Source organism: Bos grunniens, chromosome 5 (genome assembly GCF_055505025.1).
Source record: "Bos grunniens cultivar Pamir isolate PY7600 chromosome 5, Bosgru_T2T1.0, whole genome shotgun sequence".
NCBI classification, from domain to species: Eukaryota; Metazoa; Chordata; class Mammalia; order Artiodactyla; family Bovidae; genus Bos; species Bos grunniens.
The window spans coordinates 49,712,887-49,734,796 of record NC_141169.1 but is presented as its reverse complement, the minus strand read 5'-3'; the positions used below and the strand labels follow the sequence as shown (position 1 = coordinate 49,734,796).

General features: G+C 40.6%; 1 protein-coding gene across 28 annotated transcripts in view; it reads left to right on the top strand.

The window, feature by feature from the left end:
• Nucleotides 1–21,910, top strand: part of TBC1D30 (TBC1 domain family member 30) — a 292,159-nt gene that overhangs the window by 94,358 nt on the left and 175,891 nt on the right. For 8 of the 28 annotated variants that reach the window (XM_086400181.1, XM_086400184.1, XM_086400186.1 and 5 more), the window contains 4 exons: nucleotides 634–773; nucleotides 3,365–3,571; nucleotides 3,744–3,785; nucleotides 6,938–10,528. In XM_086400181.1, coding sequence (XP_086256307.1) covers nucleotides 634–773; nucleotides 3,365–3,571; nucleotides 3,744–3,785; nucleotides 6,938–7,722 — 1,174 coding nt within the window. In that variant the 3' untranslated portion in view covers nucleotides 7,723–10,528. Of the gene's footprint in view, nucleotides 1–633; nucleotides 774–3,364; nucleotides 3,572–3,743; nucleotides 3,786–6,937; nucleotides 10,529–19,383; nucleotides 21,393–21,910 lie in introns of those variants that run through there. The other 20 variants (XR_015163840.1, XR_015163841.1, XR_015163842.1 and 17 more) reach the window with 5 other exon arrangements.

Here is a 21,910-nt window from a genome sequence, read left to right as displayed (position 1 = left end):
CACTCAAGTGTGCATCATTAATAGCCTAGTCCATAACATGGACTATATAGATACAGTACAGTACATGCATACACATGATTATGTATACGTATATGCAGTATAGTGCAGCTGTTAGAAAGATGAGGAAGAAGCTCTGTGTGTGAATACAGAGACTCTTTTTTCAGTTGAACAAAAGCAAGGTGCAGAAAAGTGTACTCATAGATAGTATGCTAATACTTATGAAAAAGAGGAGAAAAATAAGATTAGTCATATTTGCTTATTTACCTGATAACAAAGCTGAAGAATACATCAGAAATGAGTAACAGTGATCACCTATGGGGATTATGTGAGGCAAGAACCAGGCAGAAGTTGAACAAGGATGGGAGATGGACTTTATATTGGGTTGGCCAAAAGGTTTGTTTGGGTTTTCCTGTAACATCTTGCAGAAAAATCAAATGAACTTTTTGGCTAACCTAATATATAGTTATATAATAACTATATAGATATATTAAAATGTGTATTATAAATATAATTATATAAATGTGTTATATAAATTATAGCATATATGTATGTCATTTAAATCATGTAGGTATGTTACTTAAAAGTAATGCCACTATTTTTTTGAATATTGCTTTTTCTTTTATGTTTTCCAAGACGACATGGTAAGGTCAGAGACAGCGATGAAGAGAATGACCCAGATGATGAAGATGTCATTGCTAATGCAGTGGGGTGTCTCGGACCTTTCAGTGGACTCCTGGCACCTGAACTGCAGAAGTACCAGAAGCAAGTTAAAGGTAAAGAGGTGGCCTCTGTTAGATAATCACAGTGTGTTGGTTCACTATGGGCAGGGTATTATTATTGTGGCCTATAATATATAATATATTGTGGCCTATTGTTTCCTGAACTGATTACCACTGTTAAAGATCTTCATTAGAAGTATCTTCTCTGTTACTTTATCATTTGAGAGGATCTCTCTGTTATGTGTCACACACATCATACATATTTCTTTTTCTTTATGATTAGTTTTGCTTTCCACTCATCTGATTCAAGTTTGTGTGCTTAGTTCCTTAGCACAGAGCCAGACATATAATAGATGCTTACTATATTCTGTTTGAGTTTAATTGGAGTCATTATAGACTAACTTCTTTTCCACTATAGAAATATTCTCTGAAGCCAAAACATTATGGTAGCCTCTATTTGAATTTCAGTGACCAGAAACGTATTATCTCATAGGACATTCTGCTAAATTCCTCTGCTTAGCCCAAGGTTTCTAGATTTGAAAAGATAACTTCCACTTACCAGTTCTGATTATCAATAGTTCTTCTGTTCAGAGCAAAACAGAACAAGTCTGCTCCCTCTTCTGCTGGATGTCTCTTGGATCTTGAGACCAGTCATCATATCCCCTAGAGCTTTCTCCATGGTTCAGAATTTCTTAAAGATATGTCTTCCAGAACTTTTAATATTCTATAAATTCACCTCTAAATGTCCTGCAGTTTGCTAGTATTCTTCTTAAAAATGGTACTTTAAATTGAATGCCATGCTGTTTGTTTTTTCCTTACAGAGAACAGACTTGCTGTGAAGTCTGGACATTATCCATGCAATGAACTCTTTTAAGCAGTTTGTTGTTCTCCCACTATGATCTTTCCTATCTTGGGTGGCAGTTCTTCCCTTAGGACATTTAATTCTGCCTCTTCAAGTTTGAAGACCATTTTCCTTGCTGGAAGAGTACAGGAACAAAAGATGGCAGGCACCTCTGCATTCTCTCTGCCATCTGCTAGCTTTATACTGCCATTTCAAAGTCATGAGCTATTTTCTCATTTTTTGTTCTTCATGCTTTTTTTGTTTGTTCATTTTGTTGTTGGTGTTTTGGTCGTGGTAGTTTTAACCCTCAGCATGTTTTGTATTTTAACCTGCTTAATGTTCAGTTCATGTCATTTTGTGTGTGTGTCCTTGGTATGCACTCCCTTGTCATCTTTTGAAATGACTTAAAAAAAAATCTGAACTCAACCAGGGTTCTGTTGATTTTGTAATGTCTTCTTCCTTCTCTTTTGTTGCCTGAATTTTAGCTTTTGGTTTCCAGCCATGGGATCAATATGTATTATAACTCTAACGTTTTGAATCTAACATTATAATGTATTATTAACTCTAACATTTTTATAGTTTGGGTCTATGTTCCATTTTTCTACCCTGTTATTTTTTCTGTGCAACTATGTACTCTGGTTTGACATGGTAACTTTCTCCTAAATTTCATCATTAGTCTTTGTTGTTGGTTTTACTTTAGTTTAGATTAGCAGATCTCCTTTTAATTTTCTTCTCCTTAGAGAAGTATTTTCAATAAACATATCAGATATTCAGTCTTTATCTGAATAACGCTTTCAGCAGATGTTAGGATACTTAAAATCCCCTAATAATCTTTGTTTTTAAAGCTTGTCCCCAGGCTGGTTTTACATACTGTGTTAGAAAAATCTCAATTTATCCCCTTTTGCCTGTGTGACATGGGAGTGTATTCTCACACAGTACTTATTTCTGTTTCTTGGCTTCCTTGGTGGCTCAGATGGTAAAGAATCTGCCTGCAATGTGGGAGACCCAGGTTCGATCCCTGGGTCGGGAAGATCCCCTGGAGAAGGAAATGGCAACCCACTCCAGTATCCTTGCCTGGGAAATCCCATGGACAGAGGAGCCTGGCAGGCTATAGTATACAGGGTTGCAAAGAATCAGATACGACTGAGTGACTAACACTTTTCGTTTTCATACTTGGATGTAATCTCAAATTTAAGGGATAAATCTAGTTGTTGGTGTCACAGGAGCAGAAACCACACCAGATATAACAAACATAACAGAGAGTCAGGAAATGCTTATTAAATGAATAAAACCATTAATTTCTAGTGGTACTGTGTTCTGAAGTCTTAATAATCTTGTCTTGCTATTTTTAACTAAGGAAAAAACTCACTTTTAATGCCTAACTAAACCCTGCAAACGGACGATCCCTTGTAAATTCTTGTGCAGTTATATGGAAATCTGTACCCTGACTTTAGACAGCTAGAGTTGTATTTTTCTAAGGGAAGTTTAGGAAATGGCAGTGATTTTTATCTGGAAACAGCTGACCTTATGTCCATATAATGATCAAAGTGGTAATAAAATCAAACAATGAACCCACACAGCTCATTTCAGATTACAGTTAGGCTAATAAGAAAATGAGGAAGTATTTTCAGGACCAAATAAAAACAAGTACTAGACACATTCTAGTATACCTGGATTTTTTCTGTGGTTCAGAATTTCCTGGAGGTTAAGATACTACCCTGGGTTATATAGTGTCATCAATTCCCACTTAGTTCTATTCTCCCCCAGTGACACCATCTCCTTGGCTCTCTTCCCTGGAATACAGAATCAAATGGGGACCAGAGTCTGAGATCCAATAACATTGCAGAACTGAGTCCAGGAGCCATCAATTCCTGCCGAAGTGAATACCATGCAGCTTTTAACAGTATGATGATGGAACGCATGACCACAGATATCAATGCACTGAAGCGGCAATATTCTCGGATTAAAAAGAAGCAGCAGCAACAGGTTCATCAGGTGTATATCAGGGCAGGTAATATACTTCTTTGAGTTAATTTCAGCTGTGTGTCAACTTGTGCAAGTCGACACAAGTATTTCTAGAATGGCCTGGAGATTACTGCTCAACTCTGGCTCAGCACCCACCAACACAGCTGGCAGGAGACAACAGCATCTTTACCTTTTCACTTTTTATTTTATCTTATCAGGCTCTAAAGAAGAAAAAGGTCCCAAGGACCAGGCAGCTGATGGTATCAAACACCTCTTTGCTTTTGGAGACGGGTTTACAAATGATGAGAATGTTGCAAAGCCATGCAATCCTTGGATCTGAGACATATTGGAGCTCTTGCTTCTTAAGCTCCAGGCATTTGGAAGTAGAATTTAGTCGTCTGTGTACTAGTAAATTAAGCTATTCTTCAGCCATTTAGATAGTAATATAACAGATGTTGTGATCAGAGGAAAAGGAAAAATCCATTTCTGTGCCTGGCTGATGGGTTAGCAGCATCTTGGGAGTCTGCTGAGAAGAACACAGTTGTACTGTAGTTGGAGTTGCTCTTTTCCAAGGATTGTTGAGCTTCTTTTTTTCTTTAAATTCCCCGAATCCCAGTGAACAGTCTATTTTATTATTTAATATATGCTGATTTGGGAATTGATTTGTCTTATTCTAAGTGAAATCCTAATGAAAATGATGCCAGTCCAGAGTTAACCACGGTATAAATTTGACATGTTTTTAAGAGACTGGTAAGCATGTGACTGTCTTGCACAAAAACTGAATTTACCTTTTACTTGTTGGGAAGAAGTAGGCAACTTCTTGAAGATTCTTACTTTATCCTGAATCATTATAAAAATCTATCACAAAAGAAACTAAAAACTATAACACTTTAATTTTCAAAGCATTGATGTATACATGTCCTTATTTGTCCTTAAATCTACAAGTAAAGCAAGAACAGATGTTTTCATATCCTTGTGAAAAATAAGGAGATGGTAATTCAGGAAGGCTTAGCAATTGTCTAGGATTATATAGCTATATTGAGTGGTCAGGCCAGGGCTATAACCCCCATGTTTTGATTCTTTATATAGTTCTGTTTGAACCACTTTCAAAAGCTTTGGATGGGATGTTGAACAGTTGCCTTTGGGTACTAAATCAGCCCACTGTTTGGACTGTAGTCTGTACTGTATGTACAGACATACAGAACTATGGTCTATAGGTCAAATTCTGCTCAATGTCTGTTTTTATAAATACAGTTTTATTGGAACACAGGCATGCCCATTTGTCTGCATATTGTCTATGATGGCTTTCACTTCAGTGGCAACAATATTTATAGTCTGGTCTTTTATAGGAAAAGTTTGCTGACCCCTACTCTAGATCATGGTTTCTGTGGTTATTTTTAGAGAAATGTTGGTACTCAAGGGCAAAGTTCAAGAACACTGCTTCTCAGACTTTAGTGTGAATATGCATTGCTAGGGGATATGTTAAAATGAAGAATCTGCTTCCTGTAGCTGTGGGGTGGGGCTAAGATATGCATATACTATAAGCCTCTAGGTGATGCCACTGCTGCTGGGTGAGGATTGCATGTTGAGTAGAAAGGTTTTGGAGATGGTATAGGTTAGGATTAGCAGTACAGGTGGAGAGAGTGAAATTCAGCTAGAGGCAAAAGTTCCCAGCTTCTGGGAAGTCCCTGGTGGTCCAGGGTTTTACACTGCCAATGCAGGGGGCACAGGTTTGATCCCTGGTCGGGGAACTAAGATCCCACATGCTGCGTTGTGTGATCAGAACAAACAAAAATCCTCAGCTTCTGAGATTTAAAGAAAGGTGGTGAGGCTGGTGATTGAGGTACCAACTTTCTAGGTTAGGGAGGACAGGAAGTTAAGCATTTTAGTCCTAATAGATTCTGTTTTTATGAAGAAATTGGAGAAAAAGTTGTTTACTTGGGAGTAAGTTGAAGGTTGTGTAGGAGCTTAAAGAAGGAATGAAAATTTAGATTGAACACTGAAAGCAATGGGAGAGGGAAAGAAAGTTTGTTCAGTGCAATTGAGGACCTAAAAAAATAGGAAGTTATGAATTTAAGGAATATCAATCCACATAACTGTATGAATCCCCCATTCCCCTCACCGCTACCCCCAGCAGCTTTAAGCTCCCATTTTGGAAAAGAGAACATGAATTGTGGCTCTAGAGTGGAGTTTTGTCGGGCATGTGTGGTACAGCCACAGGGATGCTGAAACATGTGGTTATTGATGAGGTGTGGTCCAAGGGATCAGCCATGCTCCTAGCAGGGTGGTGGTGGTGGTGTAAGGGAGCCGCAGAGACAGTGAGAGATTATGAGAAGACTGGGGGATCAAGGAATCGAAGTCTCTATGGTTCATTACCAAGAATAGTTACATCCAAGGTCTGAGAGCTAGAAGAGTCAAAGAGAATAGGAGAGTCCAATATTTTTCATGTGAGGCAGATCTGGGTGATGTTTAGGAAGGAACTGAACAGGTTGAGGATGGGTCAGTCACAGAGGCTGTGATGTAACTCAGGGAGGTAAGAGGACATAGTGCGAAGGGGAAACAGGTGTCCAAGTTTCACTGAAGACTGGCCTGTGACCAGAGGTAGAGAGGTGAGAGCAGTTGAGAAGCACAGAAGGGAGGATGACCACAACCACATGACCCAGGTGATGTCAGAAGGAAGGCTGCTCACACAAAGATGGTCTTTTTCTGCTACTTCTGCCTGCAGCTCTTGTCCTTGGGGCTATGAGCGTGCAAACTTCATTGAAAACAGGGGCTTGGTCATCGCCACAGGAGGGAGACAGTACTACTATAGTGTCTTCCAGGAGAACCCAATTTTGGGTGCTTTCCTGTTTTCAGTTTGCTTTCAGAGTCTGTTAAGGACACAGGAGTGGACCTGGGACCAGGCACTTGATGTCTGTGATGTCACGGCGTTTTTACCACCTCCTTTCACTTCTCTCATTCTGCTGTCTCTCACTTAATAACATGCAGTGTGTGGTTTTCCCACCTCTCAGATGCTGACAGCTGGTAATCCATATGGTCATAGTGTTTGACTTATTATTTAAAAAAAATTTTTTTTCCAAAGATTTCCTAGATATATAACCTGGGAGGTTGCTTCTCAGAAGCAAAGTTCTCTGTAGAAAACATTAGAGAGCCTGGACTCTAACTGATAATAAGGGGTCAGAGTCTGTTCCCTTTGTGTCCTCAGCCCCTTGTCTCCTCTGTATTAAGGGAGAGAATCGGTACCCCAGGCTCAAGGACTGAATTCAGTTTCTGCTGCCTTCAGTTACATGACTCTGTCCTTACCTGGGAAATATGTGGGCAGTGGGCAGGGACAGCCTGTCTTGACTCCTCTTCCAAGATGGATGTTTTTCTCTGTGGTACCTTTCACACGACCTTTCAACCTTTCTTTCAGACAAAGGGCCGGTGACCAGCATTCTCCCGTCTCAGGTAAACAGCTCTCCAGTTATAAACCACCTTCTTTTAGGCAAGAAGATGAAAATGTCAAACAGAGCCGCCAAGAATGCTGTCATCCACATCCCTGGTCACACAGGAGGCAAAATATCACCCATCCCCTATGAAGACCTTAGGACTAAGCTCAATTCTCCATGGCGAACCCACATCCGTGTCCACAAAAAGAACATGGCCAGGACCAAGAGCCAGCTGGGCTGCGGGGACATGGTCGGGCTGATAGAAGAGCAGAGCGAGGGCTCCAAGACTCACACCCTGGGGGCGGCCAAGGCATCTCCTTCTGATTGTGTCGGGACAGCTCAAGGCGGCTGCTCCGATGGCAGCACAGGCAGGACCATCGAAGGGCGGTCTCCGGAGCCAGTGTTTGGGGATGGAGATGCTGATGTGTCTGAGGTCCAGGTGAAGATAGAAGCCTTGGAACTGACCCCAAGGGATGCTGCTGCTGAACCTGAGCCCAGGGTGCCTCCACCCAGCCAGCGGCACTTCCCAGAGCCACCCAATGCCCCGGGAGGAAACAAGGTCCCTGGCAAGGCTCCCCAAGGTGGTAGCCACCCGAAGACCCCCATCTTTAGCCCCTTTCCCAGCGTTAAACCACTGCGGAAGTCCACCGCCGCCAGGAATTTGGGATTATATGGTCCGACAGAAAGAACCCCAACCGTGCACTTTCCTCACATGAGCAGGAGCTTTAGCAAGTCCGGCAGTGGCAACAGCAGCACAAAGAAACGGTGACCTTCTCTCAGAAACTATCCACATTCACCTCTTCACGGTGGCAGGAGGGTTCCAGCTGGATGGATGGCTCCAGATCAGCTCCCGTTGTCCACTGAGAGTGAATCCAGAGGTTCAGAGATGAGCAGCGGTCCTTAAAAAATGGGAATTGGAAATTGTATAATTGGCGCTAGAATCGGGATGTCTTCTGATTACCGATACAGTGGGTTCTTGTGGCAAAATAAATATTGTGGTTTTAAAGTGTTTGCCCAACTTTTCCTTGTGAGCTGTTTAGAGAAGACTTTGTATCTAGACTGTTAACTCTTCTTCCTTCCCTCCTGTTCTGAGGGCCTTCAGGGTCCCAGTGGCAACCCCCAAAACTTCCAGTTCTCTGGGTGTTATTAATACTCAAGCATGCACACACTAGCTGGCTAGAACAGAAACTGCAAAAAGAAAGTTAGTTTCTTAGTTGCAAAAAAAAAAAAAAAAAACTTCCCAATTTCCCTCTTCATGCCCTATTTGGGGCAGCGGGGAAATGTTTGTATGTGTGAGTTTTCCTTCAAGAGTTTTGGCCAGTCTCAAAACTGGTTTTTATTCTTGTGCTGAAGTTCAGGAGAAAAATCTAGACAGCCTTTCCTTCACTTTCTGTTTCTACCTGCAAAATGAAGAAAACCCTCATCTGTTGAAATGTAGGTTCATCACCAACTTGAAGATCTTATACAGGGATCCCAAAGGGAATATGCATTAAGCAATTGCCCCAAACAGCTTGCTGATTCCACTAAGCTTTCCCCGAGCTCCATGTTCTTCTCCTAAGGAGAGTATAGGTCCTCAGCGGTGGGATCTCTGATGGGCTCTACACAGAGCTTGTCTGGCACCCTCCACCATGCAGCTCATTTACCGACCAGCTCTCCACTACAGATGCAGGAAGCCTCTGCTCAAAAGCCAGAACATAGTACCTGTAACTCTGTTACTTGAATTTTGTGCTTTTTTGGGGAGGTTGGAGTTCTTTGTTACTTGAACACTGCCTTTTCCTGGAGAAGGCCCCAGTACTTTCTAGCTCTCTCTCACCCCTTCCTCCTCAGAGATAGTACCTGTTATCTCTACTATGCAGATGGGAACCCTGAGTCACCCAGAGGTGAATAACCCTTCAGATACTCCAGGTAAATACTCTCGGTACTCAGTGTGACTCAGCCACGTTTCCTCCAGTGCAATAGGCGGGTTTCATGCTCTTTGTACACAGATGCGTTGGCTACCTAGGTTCTAGAAACCAAGACTTGGAAGCCATTCACTGCACTCCCTCCTGACTCAAAGAACCTTTCGCCAGATGTTACAGAGTGCTGTCATGGCATTTTGTAAAAGCAGCTCTGACCTGCTTATCTGAAAAGGTAGTTTATTAAAAAACAACAACAACAACAACAACAACACTTCATGCAGCTCTCATTTTGGCTGGACAGAAGGCTCACTCCACAACCCCCTTTTCCCACTATCTTTAGAGACAGACTCAGCGATTTTATCCTCGTCCCTGGAAGACCTTGACCAGGCTGGCAGGCATTTTGATGATGCAGACAATATTCATTTGACCTAACTGGAGGATTGCTAATTCTGAAACCAAAACTATAGTTTAAGAAAGGATTTTTTTTCCTATGGAGAGGCACTAATGTTTAGAATAAAATAGAGAATGTGATTATGTGGGCTTTTTTTGAACAGAAAACATGAGAATGATATATACAATGAGAAGAGTTATCCTTTTTGTGGTATTTTTACCCCTTAAAGAGTTGAAGATAGAAAATCTGAGTAATAAGTTATTGCAGTTTGGGTCTGGAATTTGGTGCTCTCCAAAGTTAGCATGCAGCTTCTTAAAAAGCAACCACACCCACAGCCTGTGTCTTGGAAAGAGTGTAGGTGGAGAGTCGGGATTACTTTGCATAAGAGACCATGTTTTCCAAAGTTAAGCCAGAGATTTCTTCCATCTGCTCAGCCTTTCAGATAAGAATGACTCCACCTTGTATTCTTTTCTCCTCCCCTGTCCCGAGTGAGTCAGAAGAGTCCCGTTCCCTGGAGGGATGTCTGATTTGAACAGAGAATTGTTTTTCTTCTCTTGAGTCAGTTTCCAGCTCCCCGAGGGGTCTGAGGTTGGGGAGGTGGGTAATGAGGTGGAGGGTACTTACTGCCGTTCTTAGGCTTGTGCCATCGCTGTCTGCTACCTATCTTAGGGTTTGTAGCACATATTGTACAGTTTCTTGCAGTTGGTCTTCCTGAAGAAAGGGTGGATGTGATGGCATGCAGTTGGGGATAAGTATTTGTTGATAATGAGTAAAGTACTGAAAGGATAATAAATAGTCTTCTGAGGTAAGAATGACCACATCAGGATTTCAAAATCCGACAAATTCCAGTTCAAGCACTCTGTCCTGTTAAAGTGCATGCATTGTACCATGTAATCACCATGTGAATTGGTCAATTTGTGAGCTTTGCCTACTTTAGAAAATAAAGAATCTGTAGTAGCCTGTAGCACACAGCATGTACGAAGACCAGTGTGGACTTTTATCTTCCTTTGTGTTGGACACTGTATGCCAGCACCAGAAGTACTTACCAAGTAGCAGTTTCTTTATTTGTAGATATGTCTGTACCCCATCAGCACTATTCTGGGAGTCGATTTATGTCTCTGCACCTCAGTCCTCTTACAAAAGCCTCCAGCTAATCTAAACCTAGTTTGTAATGTCAACATGGGGCTGTAACTGTTTGGAATATTGTATTCCCTCTTTTTGTCTCTCTTGTTCTAAAGAACTGTACTGATCACAGAAATATATGCATAAAGATTCTCATTGTTGTAGCTATTGTGGTGGTGTTTAATCTGAACGCCTGCATAGAATGCTGTGTGACTGTTCTCATCCTCTTCTCTTTTCCTGTCAACTTCCCCCCAGCCTCCCCCCTGGCCTTTGTTCATGTGAACCAAGGGAGCAGCCCAATAAACTCCAGTGACCCCAGTTTAATCGCTAGGTTGCAAGGTGGCCTATGATCTGCCAGGAACTTGGCAGAATGCTGGGTTCCTGAGTATGAGTAAGAGAGTTTGCTCAAGAATGTGCGTACGTGTGTGTGAATGTATGTGTATAAAATGAATATGTAGATCTTTCGTTTCTCTTCGTTGTAATAAAATAAGCAGTAATTTATCTTCTGGGTCTTATGGAATCTAGATGAATAGAGAACTGTGGCCAAGTGTACAGCTGCTGCCATCTCCCCTCATAAAATCTCTCTCTACTCTTTCTGAGCTACTCGTTGTTTTTTTTGCTGCATACAGCCATCATCTGAGGCAGCATTTTAAATATACTATATTTCCTTATTAGAAAAGTGACACGTGGGTTAAGAAAACTTGGAAAACAGAGCACAAGGGACCATCGGTGTTCTGGAATGGGTCTCTCCGCTGTTTGTTTATGTTTGCATGGATACATACACCACTGTCTTCTAAAAGGTGTATTGAGAGCACTAGTTGAAGCTTTGTTTTTCCAAATGCTCTTCTACAGCAGCGTTTCATTGACCAGTATTTCATCATGTGTTCATGCCAGAATTCACACAACAGCATCTTATTGTAAAAGAGATGTCTTTTTTTTTTTTCATATTGAAGTGTAGTTGATTTACAATATTATGTTAGTTTCAGGTATATAATAATTAATTTGGTTATACATAGATCTGTATATTGTTTTTTAGATTCTTTTCCATTATAGTTTAACATGAGATAGTGAATATAATTCCCTGTGCTATACAGTAAATCATTGTTTATCTATTTTATATATGGTAGGGTGTATCTCAAACTGGTATTTTTTGGTTATAGATAGTACTGGAAAGACTGCCCTAACACTTATATCTTTGTGCACAGACCTAAGAATTTTCTTAGGGTATGTTCATCCAAATGGAGTTGGCAAGGTCAGAAAGTACGTGAATTTCTAAGATATATATATATAAAAGATATATATAAATAAATATATGTATATATTTATCTCCACCTCCAAATTGCTATACTTGAAGACTGAAGTAACTACAGAAGTACTCAACGAAAATGCCTTTTTTTTTTGGTCCCTAGGGCCTCCAGAATTGATAGAAACAATGATAATAGGCATTCATATCTCATCCCTGACTTTTAAGAAAACCATTAAGTAGGATGTTTCCTGAGGTTCTTGGTAGGTATCTTTTAACAGGTTAAGGAAAGTACCTTTTATTCTTTGCTCACTAAGAGTTTTTAAAAAATCAACACATATTTAACTTTATCAAATGATCCCTAAATTGCATCCTTTGAAAAGGAAGTGATGCTTAAGACTTTGTATCTTGAACTTGAGAAAATAGCTATTACCAAGTTTCATCAAAGCATATTAAGGTATTTTAGAGTTGGAAGTGATAGTGATGAAAGTCCTATGTGCAAATTTTCATAGCAATATTAAATTTACTAGAGGAAATTTGGAAATAATGTAAACATCTGAGGACATGGATAACAGTTGCATGAATTATGGTTCATATACAAAGTGGAAGTGTAAGGGCCCATGTGTGTTTGGACTGTTGACATGGTGGTTCTCTTATCTTCATGAGGCAGTTCAGGTGAAAATTTCAGCGAAATCTGGAATCACAGAATCACTGGATACAGCTATGAATGGGAGGCCCTTACTGGATGATGGCTGAAACCAGAACCGTGCAATGTGGCTGTTCCACAGAGGCAGTCTGGGCTCAGTTAAATGGGGACTGAATGGAGATACGAAGACACTTGGGGTTGGTTCAGCTCCCATGAGGTTCCCTGCTGGCCATCTCCTGAAGCTGAGTCTACTTCCTGGTGTGCAGCTCTGATCAAACCCATTGACCTTTTTGCAAAGTCACTCTCCATCCCATTCTGTTCCTTCCTTCCAGCATGGGCAAGCCTTATCTGACTGCCTCCCCCTGCATCCCAGGGGCCTCAAGAGGTTAACAACTAGGTTTTTAACTTTAACTAAGGTTAAAAAACTAGAAAGTTGACTTTCTTAATTCTTTCTTTCTTTCTATATACTCCCATAACACTTCTAGTTTTTCTTTAGGCAGTGTTGATCCTTGAGAAGGAGGTGGATCAATTGCCCTAAGGGACCACTAGCTCTCTGGATGGAAATAAGCTGATACTTCAAACCCAGGTGTCTCCCAATCCCTGGAGAGTCTATAAATCTGGATTGAAATAAAGCAAAGCAGCCACAGAACAAAAAACCTCCCCTAGAAATTTTGATACTGAACTAGATTTGACAACCACTGGTCAACCTATTTTAATGGTCTTTCAAATAGTCTCCCAGCCCACCCCACCTCTCTTTGTTGGTGTGACTACATATTGCTGCCAGAGTAATTCTTCTAAAATGAAAAACTGATCAGACAACTCCTCTGGTCAACACCCTTCAGTTGGTTCCCATCTTCTGAAGGATAAATGTTGAAACCCTTATCTTAGCTTGATCTAGCCCATGGTCATTTTTCCAGCTTGTTTTCCCACCATCTTTCCCATTCATTGCCTTCTGCAATCTGTCGTCATCAGCACAATAATGTCAACCCTTTGTTGAGATCTTATCTGCTAGGCACTGTACTAGCTCCTTTATGTTATCTTGCTGGCATATCCCTCCAAAGAACCCCACAAACATATTATTCCTGTGTTAGAGATGATAAAAGTGGGTGAGTGGTTGTATTCTTGACCACAGTCACCTCATGGTAACTGGCAGAGTCCTGATCCTTCTGACACCAGAACTTAAGCTCTCTGCTTTGCACTGTCTGTACCGTCTGAGACCTTTGCATACAGCAACTTGAAATGCCCTGAAAGCTTCTTACTCTCACCCTTGTAACTGTGTATTTGTTAACCTCTTCCCTGAGCTCACTCCTTGCTCCAGTCTGCTTGGAAAACACCCACCCACCCACCCTTTTAGTCTTATCACACACATTAATAGCATCAGCTCCAACCCTTGCCACTTTCCAAGAGTATGATTTTGTGTGTGTTTCTTAACCTTCTCTTTCCACGTCTGTACAATGAGGATAATAATTTCAATCTCACAAGGTTTGTTGTAGACTTCTGTGAGTTTTGCTGACCTAGAATTAACATTCTTCCTTTGGCAGTAATGTCCTGGAGAGGTTTGTTCTCCTCTCGCCACATACATCTCTGTGAGGCTGATGCCCTAGGAGCACACAGTCCAAGCTAAGCCATTCAGCATTCTCCCTCTTCCCAGCCATGGTGTCTGACCCATGGTCAAGCACACAAAGAATCTCAATTCCTGGGCTCTTGTTTTGAACTCGTGGGGAAAGCTGATTTGCTCATTTTTAGTGGATTTGAACCTGGAAGGAAAAAGCCAAGGAGCTGCTGCTAGCAACCATCTTGTAACATCTCCCCATCCAGGGAGAGATTCTTGGAGGAGTGAATCGAGACTGAGCAAGCAGATCTGAGAAACAGAAACCTGGCTCTTTTTATATCAGAGACCCCTGGATCAGACCATACCTGAAGCAAAATTACTCTCTCTACACCACTTATTACATCAGCCAACCTTCCAGTTTTTGGTTTTAACCTGTTTGGTCAGGTTTTTTTTATCATTCATATTAAAAACCTGTTAATTGGAATAGCCATTTTATGAGGATGACAGGTTAAAAGGCAAAATAGTAGGCACCGTGACTAACAAGGAGCTAATAGCTTTTGTTGACAGTGACTCAGACATCTCCTGAGCTCTCTCCATGATTTCTGGCTCTGTCCTCCCCATCCTAATAATGGATAGTATAAGTTGGTGACAGGAAGTGTGGTTCTTGTTTTATGAATTGGATTCTTTCCTCCAACCTTTGAATCTTCTTTGGCCTCGTATCTCCTTGTGGCAGAAGGAGAGGTGATTCTGAGTATGAAGCAGTTTTCCACCAATTTCACCTCTCATTCCAGCCCCATCTTTGTTCACAGCTGAGTCCTGTGGGGAGCAAAATAACTGTAAGCAAGTCACAAAAGGGTTATTTTAATGAAATTCCACAAAAGTTGGGCATCCAGGCAGCCTGTGTGTGGAACTTCCTTCCCCGGGTGTGATGGAAACCAAGGGCATCTCCCCCTGTTCCCTCAGGAGCCTGTTCAGCTCTCTCACAGGGAAGGCTCTGGAGCAGCTCTGATGGCATCTGTTGGAAAGTAGCAGGGCTGGATGGGAGTGGGTGGGCCTCTTGGGGGCCTGCAGCATCCACTGGGAGCACCCACTAGGAGCACACCTTCTGGGAAAAAAAGAGGAGCACCTTGTGAAGATTTCAAGAAAACATTGCCTGGTGTTAAGGGGATGGAAAGACCTTATAGCCACTGCCTCAAAATATGTGAGAACAATGGTTTTTGAAAAATTTAAATTAATTTTTATTGCAGTATGTTTGCTTTACCATGTTGTGTTGGCTTCTACTGCATAGCAAAATGAATCAGCTGTACATACAGGTATATCCCCTCCTTTTTGGAGTTCCTTCCCATTTAGGTCACCACAGGGCATTAAGTAGAGTTCCCTATGCTATACAGTAGGTTCTCAATAGTTGTCTACTTTTGCATAGTATCAATAGTGTATATGTATTAATTCCAATCTCCTAGTTCCTTCCACCCGACCCCTTTCCCTATTGGTATCCACACATTTGGAGAAGAGTGGTTTGAGTCATTGTTACAGGGATCCTATGTGGACCAAAAATTTGCTGAGTCTGTGAAAAGTCAGGTTACATAAAACCTGTATCACACATACGTGCTAAATTCCACAAGTGTATATGCAACAGAACCTAGCAGATGGTGAAAAGCTTTAAAGTATTTTTTTTTTCCCCATATGGAGCTATGGACTGGAGTTTCTAGTACGTTTTTCAAGTGGGAAACAAATCACAGAGTCATGGAATTATTTAACAAAAATGCTCGTATCAGAATAATGAAATCACTAAATGTCAGACCCAGAGAGCATGGAGCTCAGTTTCAAAAATTTACTTCCTTATTTGTTTAAAGTGGAGTATATTTGCTTTACGACGTTGTGTTAGTTTCTGCTGTGCAACAATGAGTCAGCTCTATGTATACGTATATCCCCTCCTCCTTGGACCGCCCCCCACCCCATCCCACCCATCTAGGTCATCACAGAGCGCAGAGTTAAGCTCCCCATGCTTTACAGCATCTTCCCACTAGCTAGCTATTTTACACATGGTATATATTTTATGCAATGTATATATGTAAGTGCTACTCTCTCCATGTAAACTTTCACTTTAAATAAGTAATATTTGCACATGTTGAAAATTCAAAATGTACAAAAAGCATATGGTAAAAACTAAGTCTCCCTCCATACCCTGTCTCTTAGCCAGCAGTTTCCCTGTTCACTGGAAACCACTGCCACTGCTTTGTTGCATCTCCTTCCAGAGAGATTTTATGCATATTCAAGCACTTTCATACACACACATCTGCATAGGTAGTGGCATAAGAACCTTCTGGAACCTTCTGAACCCTTCTTTTTCACTTATGTATCACAGAGATGAGTGCAGGCAGCAACCTCAGCCTTTTTTTTTTTTTTTTTTAAATTGCTGCTTTAATTTTCAACTTACTGTACACAGTGAATTTACCCTTTTGGGCTTTGTTAGATAATTTGATTGCTTACAGTTCCATACCTGTACTAAGCTAGTGGTAAAGAACCCGCCTGCCAATGCAGAAGACATAAGAGATGTGGGTTTGATCCCTAGGTCAGGAAAATCCCTTGGAGGGGGAAAAGACAATCCACTCCAGTATTCTTGCCTAGGAAATCCCATGGACAGAGGAGCCTGGCAGGCTACAGTCCATTCATGGTGTTGCAAAGAGTAGAACATGACTGAAGCAACTTAGCATTTAGTTCCTTCCCGATGAGTATACATATCCTTGTACATGTGTTGTTATATTACAAGCAAGCAAGTTTAGCTGTAGGATAAGTTCCTAGATATGGAATTATCTGGTAACTGTGTGCATTTTAGGTTTTGATAAAGTTGCCAAATTACTCTCTACAGTTGTTCTGTATATAAATTTTGACTTCCATTGGAGATGTGTGAAAATGCCCAATTTCTCCTACCCTCATATTACTCAATATCTTATCAAATCTTTTTATCAGGTATTTAATGTGTATTTAAAAACATGCATGAAGTTAACACTCATTTAAAAATTCTTTATATGTTGTTTGTTCATAGCATTTGCTCAGTTTTGCTCTTTTTTTCCTTGTTGATGCCAGTTCTTTTTTAAAAAAAATTAAAATACAGTTTTATTCTAAATGTGGACAATTTGCATATGTTTTAATTGTTTTTTAAAAAACTATTTGTATTGGGGTATAGCCAGTTAAGAACATTGTGATAGTTACAGGTGCACAGCAGAGTGACTCAGCCATACATAAACAGTATTCATTCTCGTCCAAATTCCCTTCCATCCAGGCTGCAACATAATGAACAGAGTTCCCTGTGCTATACAATAGTTAGTTGTATGGTTAGTTGATAGTTAGTTGATATAACTATTGATACACTATTGATACTATTGATATACAATAGTTAGTTGATGGTTATTCATTTTAAATATAGCAGGATGTGTGTGTGAGCTGTAGTGTCTGACTCTTTGTGACCCCGTGGACACATGGACCCCATCTGACTCTTTGTGACCCCATGGAGCCTGCCAGGTTCCTCTGTCGATGGGATTTCCCAGGCAAGAATACTGGAGTGGGTTGTCATTTCCCCCTCCAAAAGATCTTCCTGACTCAGGGATTGAACCCGTGTCTCTAGTGTCTCCTGCATTGGCAGGCGGATTCTTTACTAATGTGCCACCTGGGAAGCCCAATATAGCAGGATACTAGTTCTTTATACAAGAAAAATGTCCTTGTCTGTTATATGAGTTGTGATATTTTTCTTATTTTGCTGATTATCTTTAAATTTGTTTATATTAATTTTTTGACATATATTCAGAAACATTTTTGTTTTCAAATTCATCAGTCTTTTCTTTTATATCTTCTGGATTTTGTGTGACATTTAGAAGGGCCTTCTCCATATCTTGTGCTTATTTGAAAAGTCTCCCTTTTTTCTTCTACTACTTTTATGGGTTTCATTTTCATAATTAAATCTTTAAATTGAAGTGTAGTTGATTTACAATGTTGTCTTAGTTTCTGGTGTACAGCAAAGTGATTCAGTTACACATATACTTTTTCATGTATTTTCTATTATGGTTTATTACAGGATATTGAATATGGTTCCTTGTATAATAACAAAGCTATACAGGACCTTGTTGTTTATCTTTTTTAAAAAATATATATATAGTAGTTTGTATGTGCTAATTCAAAGCTCCTAATTTATCCCTACCTCACCACTTTCCCTTTTGGTAACCAAAAGTTTGTTTTCTATGCCTGTGAGTCTATTTATGTTTTGCATATAAGTTCATTTGTGTTGTATTTTCAGATTCCATATATACGTGATATCATATGATATTTGTCTTTCTCTCGCTGACTTACTTCACTTAGTATGAAAATTTCTAGGTCTATCCATGTTGCTGAAAATGGCATTATTTCATTTTTTATGGCTGAGTAGTATTCTATTGCATATATATCCTATATCTAGAAGCAATCTAGATGTCCATCAACAGAAGAATAACTAAAGAAGTCACAGTACATATACACAATGGAATATTACTCAGCCTTAAAAAGGAATGAATTTGACTCAGTTCTAATAAGGTGGATGAACCTAGAGCCTATTATACAGGGTGATGTTAAGTGAGAAAGAGAAAGACAAATATCATATATTAACACATATGTGTGGAATCTAGAAGGTTGGTACTGATGAAGCTATTTGCAGGGCAGCATTGAGACACAGACACAGAGTACAGACTTGTAGACACAGCAGGGGAAGGTGGGACAAATTGAGAGAGTAGCATTGAAACATATACATTCAGTTCAGTTCAGTTCAGTCGCTCAGTCATGTCCGACTCTCTTCGACCCCATGAATTGCAGCACGCCAGGCCTCCCTGTCCATCACTAACTCCCAGCGTTCACTCAAACTCACGTCCATCAAGTTGGTGATGCCATCCAGCCATCTCATCCTCTGTCGTCCCCTTTCCTCCTGCCCCCAATCCCTCCCAGCATCAGGGTCTTTTCCAATGAGTCAACTCTTCGCATGAGGTGGCCAAAGTACTGGAGTTTCAGCTTCAGCATCAGTCCTTCCAATGAACACCCAGGACTGATCTCCTTTAGAATAGACTGGCTGAATCTCCTTGCAGTCCAAGGGACTCTCAAGAGTCTTCTCCACCACCACAGTTCAAAAGCATCAATTCTTCGGCGCTCAGCTTTCTTCACAGTCCAACTCTCACATCCATACATGACCACAGGAAAAACCATAGCCTTGACTAGACGGACCTTTGTTGGCAAAGTAATGTCTCTGCTTTTGAATCTGCTATCTAGGTTGGTCATAACTTTCCTTCCATATGTAAAATAGATAGCCAGTGGGAATTTTCTGTATGATGCAGGGAGCTCAAATCCAGGGCTCTGTGACTAGAGGGGTGGGATGGGGTGGGAGGTGGGAGGGAGGTTCAAGAGGGAGGGGACACATGTATACCTATGGCTGATTCATGTTGATACATGGCAGAAACCAACACAACACTGTAAAGCAGTCATCCTCCAATTAAAAATAATAAATTTAAAAAGAAAGTTCACAGCCAACAGTTGACACATTGCACTGTTTTTATTTTCATAGTGGTCCTGACCTGAGTGGAATCATTGCAAAGTGTTTCCAGTAAATGAGCATCTCCTCCAGAAATCCTTCTTCACTTCAGCTGCTTTGATATGGATTTTGGTGCCAGCAGCTCAGATGATGACGGATAAGGTAACTTTTAAAATTTCTATAATTAGTGGTGGTGGAGTGGGAGAGATAAGCGGTGCTGTAGAACCTGTGGAGGGTAAAAGGGAGGCTCTGCATCCAAAGCAGTCAGCCCCAGAGAGTCTGGTTCTGCCTTCCTTTTGAAAATTCTCTTAGAGATGAACTCTGGAAGGAATCGCCTCCATTGCTTGAGTTGGCCTCATATGGGATTTGGAGTATCACAGAGGGACACGGTAAATATGATGGCACGGTGTAGTTATACTGACGTAGCTTGAAAGGTCAACAAAGAATAAGTAAAACACTTTTAAAAGGTCTCACCCAACATCAAGATTTGCATAAAGGCTTGCCACAAACAACAAGTCAACCTGTGATGATATAAAAATAACAAATTAATAATCAAGTCATACCCAACCATTGGATTTCCAGATTAAAAAAATTTTTTTTCTAAAAAAGAAATTATGCCAAGTGAATGTCTTATTTTCCTTGAACTGACTGTCTTCCAAAAAAAAAAAAAAAAAAGTAAAACAAACAAGAAAAACAATAGAAACAGCTGCATAGCTTAACCCAGAGAAGTGGTTGGGATCCTGTAAAAGTATTATTAGTCGGAACCAAGCTTTGTCTGTGCAGTAGCGAAATGGGGATCTGGACTTCTGCACGACCGGGTCTGAGTTTCTGAACCAGATGGAGTAAGGCAGGCTTTGGATGAAAGGGCTTGCTGCCACCTTTCAGCAAAGCAAGGCCATGGTTGCACCCGCAATTGTGTTTTCATATCCAGGTCCATGAGACCCATGACTCTACCATACTGATCTCAACAGTGGAAAATCTGGACTGATGCTATGGGCTACAGCTGCAAGCCTCATAGTGCGGTCTGGGGACCCTGCAAGTCGCTGAGGTCCTTTCATGGGGTTCCTGAGATCAAAACTATGTTTATGTTAATAACAACACTAAGATATTGTCTGTCTTTTTCACGTTTTCTCATGAGTGTACACGGAGTTTTTCAGAGGCTACCTAATGTGAGATATTAGAACAGACTGAATGCAAAAGCCAGCTCTGTTGATAACTGGACATGAAAGAAATCTGCAAAAGTGTAAAGCAATGCTACTTTCTTATCAGATATTTTTGTTTTGGAAAGTGAAGCTATTTTTTGTAAAATGTTGTTTATGTTAATGGATTAATTGTTGTCATTTAAAAAAGAATTCATATATTTTGAATTGACATAAAAAAGTAAATATAAAATTACATAAGCTTTGAGCTCTGTATGGTCCTTATAATTTTTAAGAAAATGTTTAAGAATTTAGGAGGATCCTGATACCAAGAAGTTTGAGAACTGCTGGTCCATGGGGTACTGAAAGAAAATAAATGCAAGATAACAATAGTTATTTATAAGTACTTCCTGTTTGACAGGTTCTGTGCTAAGGGCCTAACATGGATTACCTCATTTTACTCTCATAACCATCCTAAGAGTGGGTACTAATGTCCCTTCTTAGGTTACATACGAGGAACCTGGGCTTAGAGAGGACAAATATTCTCAAGGTCAGAGAGTTAAAAAGTGGCAGAGTGGAACTGAACCCAGGGAGTGTGGTTCCAGTTCTCACCCTAAACCACCTAGTGACAGTGCTTCTAGAAGTCAGTGCCTGCTCTTTTCCCTCTTGCGGCCCATCCCAGCCCTCCCCCTAAAAACTGGGTCTGATGAAAGAGGCAACCGGAGAATCAGATGTGTCGCTGACTAGGTCTCCCCACTCCTGAGTCAGGGTCGACTGGAATAGCTGTTGGCACCCATAATAAGGAGGATGCCACATGGACCCAAGCTCCCCAAACCCATACTCATCTCTCCTTCTTAAGTTAATTTTGAACCTGAAAGAGTATGATTGTTAAAAAAAGAAAAAGTAAAGAGGGACAAATATGAAAGGGAAAAAACTCACAAAAATCAGTGGAGGGAATTTTGTTTCACAAGACTTAAGATTCTCTACTATTTTAATAAACAAAAACTGGACCTTTTTAGGTGATGTATGATGTTTGATTTATGCAACATAGACTAGCAATGATTTAATGGATCTGCATTCAGTAAAGAAACCTTGGATGTATGTGTGTGCATGTTAGTCGCTCAGTTGTGTCCGACTCTTTGCGACTCTATGAACTGCTCTGTCCATAGGATTTTCAAGGCAAGGATATTGGAGTGTGTTGATATATATCTACGGCTAAACGAAAGTATCATTAGCTATATTAAGAGTTTGTGCGTGTGTGTGTGTGTTAATCGCTCAGTCGTGTCCAACTCTTTGCAACCTCGTGGACTGTGGCCCACCAGGCTTCTCTGTCCATGGGATTTTCCAGGCAAGAATACTGGAGTGGTTTGCCATTCTCTTCTTTAGTAAGCTCTTTATGCATCATTTTAATGATTCTCTGT